This window comes from Osmerus eperlanus, unplaced genomic scaffold, assembly GCF_963692335.1.
Source record: "Osmerus eperlanus unplaced genomic scaffold, fOsmEpe2.1 SCAFFOLD_563, whole genome shotgun sequence".
NCBI classification, from domain to species: Eukaryota; Metazoa; Chordata; class Actinopteri; order Osmeriformes; family Osmeridae; genus Osmerus; species Osmerus eperlanus.
This window is the reverse complement of record NW_026911778.1, coordinates 15,516-18,593: the sequence shown is the minus strand read 5'-3', so window position 1 is coordinate 18,593 and position 3,078 is coordinate 15,516. Positions and strand designations below refer to the sequence as shown.

At 48.7% G+C, this 3,078-nt stretch overlaps 1 protein-coding gene across 1 annotated transcript; it reads left to right on the top strand.

The window, feature by feature from the left end:
• The first annotated feature begins 458 nt into the window (after nucleotides 1-458).
• LOC134016596 (adenylate cyclase type 7) lies at nucleotides 459-2,707 on the top strand. Its single transcript, XM_062455943.1, has 4 exons — nucleotides 459-511; nucleotides 1,204-1,319; nucleotides 2,087-2,211; nucleotides 2,561-2,707. Exons 1-4 carry the CDS (start codon nucleotides 459-461, stop codon nucleotides 2,705-2,707), a joined length of 441 nt encoding a protein of 146 aa, XP_062311927.1.
• Nucleotides 2,708-3,078: the final 371 nt, after the last annotated feature.

Below are 3,078 nucleotides of genomic sequence, written 5' to 3'. Positions count from 1 at the left end.
AAAGACAAAAATGTCCAAAAAAAATGTATTTCCATCAGGCCTCATCTCCTATCAAATGTGACTTATTGTTATTATTGGTGGGTAATTCTGCTGGTATTTTGCCAATCTGTGACTCTGACCCTGGGTATGTGGCCCTGTGTCTCGCCCCTTGTTTTCAGGACCTGTACTACAAGTCATATGACTGCGTGTGTGTGATGTTCGCCTCCGTTCCGGACTTCAAAGAGTTCTACACGGAGTGTGACATCAACAAGGAGGGCCTGGAGTGTCTGAGGCTACTCAATGAGATCATTGCTGACTTTGATGAGGTCAGATGGGAGACTCAAATGTTAATCTCAGTGATCTTAATGATCTGCCCCTGGGTCGGATAGAGAGTGGCATGACTGTCCCTGTGCCCACAGCTGCTGTCCAAGCCCAAATTCAGCGGGGTGGAGAAGATCAAAACCATCGGCAGTACGTACATGGCAGCAGCAGGGCTGAGCGGCACTCCAGCACAGGAGAACAACCAGGTGCAGCCCGATCCATGTCACATGCTGGGGGGAGACAGAGCCTGTGGGTGTTCGTAATGTCACACACACACATGCACACTAACACACACACACACACACATGCACGCGTGCATGACACAGACACACATGCACACACATACACACACACACACACCGATGAACATGTATACAAACGCACTCGCAAACACACAGATGCATACAAACATATATGCACGTGCACACTCACACATGCACGCACATACAGACACATGTGCGCACATGCATATGAACACACACACACACACCCCACACGGACACACGTGCACACACAGATGCATACATACGCACATCCATCTTCAGGCACTGAGCAGAGAGAAGTATGATGAGAACTGGGGGCCGACAGAGCCTGGGGTGTTGGAAACCTCGCCCACACATGCACACACGTGCTCACACACAGATGCGCACAGACATGTGCACACACACATGCACACTAACACACACAGACGCACGCAAACACGTGTGTCTGCGTGTGTTAGTCTGCGGATGCACATGCACACACATACACACGTACACACACACACACACACATGCATAGGGACACACACATACACGCACACGTACACACATCCGTCGGAGAATGAGTGGCACTCACATGAACGGCGTTCAGAAGGCAGCGTTTGTGTTGTGACGTTTGGGCGCATATGTTTGCGCTGCCCAGGACCCGCGAGAGGCAGCAGGCACAGATCGGGAACATGGTGGAGTTTGCCATCGCTCTCATTGGCAAGCTGGATGGCATCAACAGGCACTCCTTCAACAGCTTCCGTCTGCGCGTGGGTGAGAACGCTACTCTGCACTGCAGTCAACACGTCCTCCACCCACTCTCCGCACTCCATGCTGTTTTATTTTAAACGTGTAGTCCCTGCATACTTACACACGTACTCAGGAACACAGGGTGGTACAGGACAGCGTCCTGTTTATCGTTAAATAAGTCACATTTATTGACATTGAAACTTTAACTGCATTTTTTCAGGTAGTTACTGTTCCTGTCACTGTGTAGGTTTTTATGTTATGACTAATCTGAAGGTTTCCTTTGCATTGATGTCAGACGGTAAACCCGAGAACCCCTATACCTATAACTTATGAAACGGAAACGAGAAACAAAGTACTGTTGACAATCCTAGTGAACTTTTTGAATAACGAGCTGTATTCTGAGAACAGAATTTTGAATACTGGCGCAACTGACCATGAACAGACAGATCAAAAAAAGGTTACCCTTCAATATTATTGTGGAAACAAAGGAATCCTTTGCTTTCACCTGCCCAGTTGTATTTGCAAAGCAGAATCCCCATTGGTTGACAATAGAGGTTTCTGTGCAGGGGGTTCAGCAGGGAATCCACTGACTATAGGTGAGGGTGGGTTTTTAATGGCCAGAATGTTCCGGAGTCAATGACACTTTTGGTGGGGTGGGGGCGGGGCATGTCAAGGTTGTATCAGGGATTACACTGTTTGTGAGCTTCAGTTATTCCTAGCGATGAGAGGTGTGTAAACGGTAGGTGTTGGACGATTCGTCCCTGACACTGTGCTAATGCTTCTGTTATCAGGGATTAACCACGGGCCCGTGATCGCTGGAGTTATAGGAGCCAGAAAACCTCAGTATGACATTTGGGGCAACACTGTCAATGTGGCCAGCAGGATGGAGAGCACTGGAGAGCTGGGCAAGATCCAGGTGCGACAAAACAAAAATCATCCAGTGAGCAGCAGTTCTGTGGGCAAAAAATGTGTTGTTAATGAGAGAGGTCAGTGGAAAAGGCCAGACTGGTCGAAGCTGACTGGAAGGTGACAGTAACGCAAATAACCACACATTACAGCAGTGGTATGCAGAAGAGCATCTCTGAACACACTTTAACGCGTCACACCTCTAAGTGGACAGGCTACAGCAGCAGAAGACCAATAAGTCTTGAAAAATAAGTCTAATAAATACCTTATAAAATGTCCCCTGATTGTATATATAGAATAATGTATATGTATGTATACGTATTTAATGAATTACTCCTGTGGTGTCTGTGCTTGTGCAGGTGACTGAGGAGAGCTCCAATGTGCTGCAGAAGCTGGGATACTCCTGTGAATGCAGGGGTCTGATCAACGTGAAGGGCAAGGGGGAGCTGACCACCTACTTCGTCTGCACGGACATGAGCAAGCCCCAGGGCATGGGTCTGAGCTGAGGCCCGAGAGCGTGCCCATGTGCTCTCTGACTCCTTTACCCACCCCAAACACGTGCGCTGAGACTCCTTTACCCAGCCGAAACATATGTGCTCTCTGACTCCTTTACCCAGCCCAAACACATGTGCTGAGACTCCTTTACCCACCCCAAACACGTGCGCTAAGACTCCTTTATCCAGCCCAAACATGTGCGCTAAGACTCCTTTACCCAGCCCAAACACATGTGCTGAGACTCCTTTATCCAGCCCAAACACGTGCGCTAAGACTCCTTTATCCAGCCCAAACACATGTGCTGAGACTCCTTTACCCAGCCCAAACACATGTGCTGAGACTCCTTTACCCAGCCCAAACATGTGCTGAGACTCCTTTATCC

Coding starts and splice junctions, on each gene's coding strand:
- LOC134016596 (XM_062455943.1), top strand. CDS start 459: ATGGCAGCAGCAGGGCTGAGCGGCACTCCAGCACAGGAGAACAACCAG. Junction 512..1,203: donor CAGGAGAACAACCAGGTGCA/GCCCGATCCATG, acceptor TGCGCTGCCCAG/GACCCGCGAGAGGCAGCAGG. Junction 2,212..2,560: donor GAGAGCTGGGCAAGATCCAG/GTGCGACAAAAC, acceptor GTGCTTGTGCAG/GTGACTGAGGAGAGCTCCAA.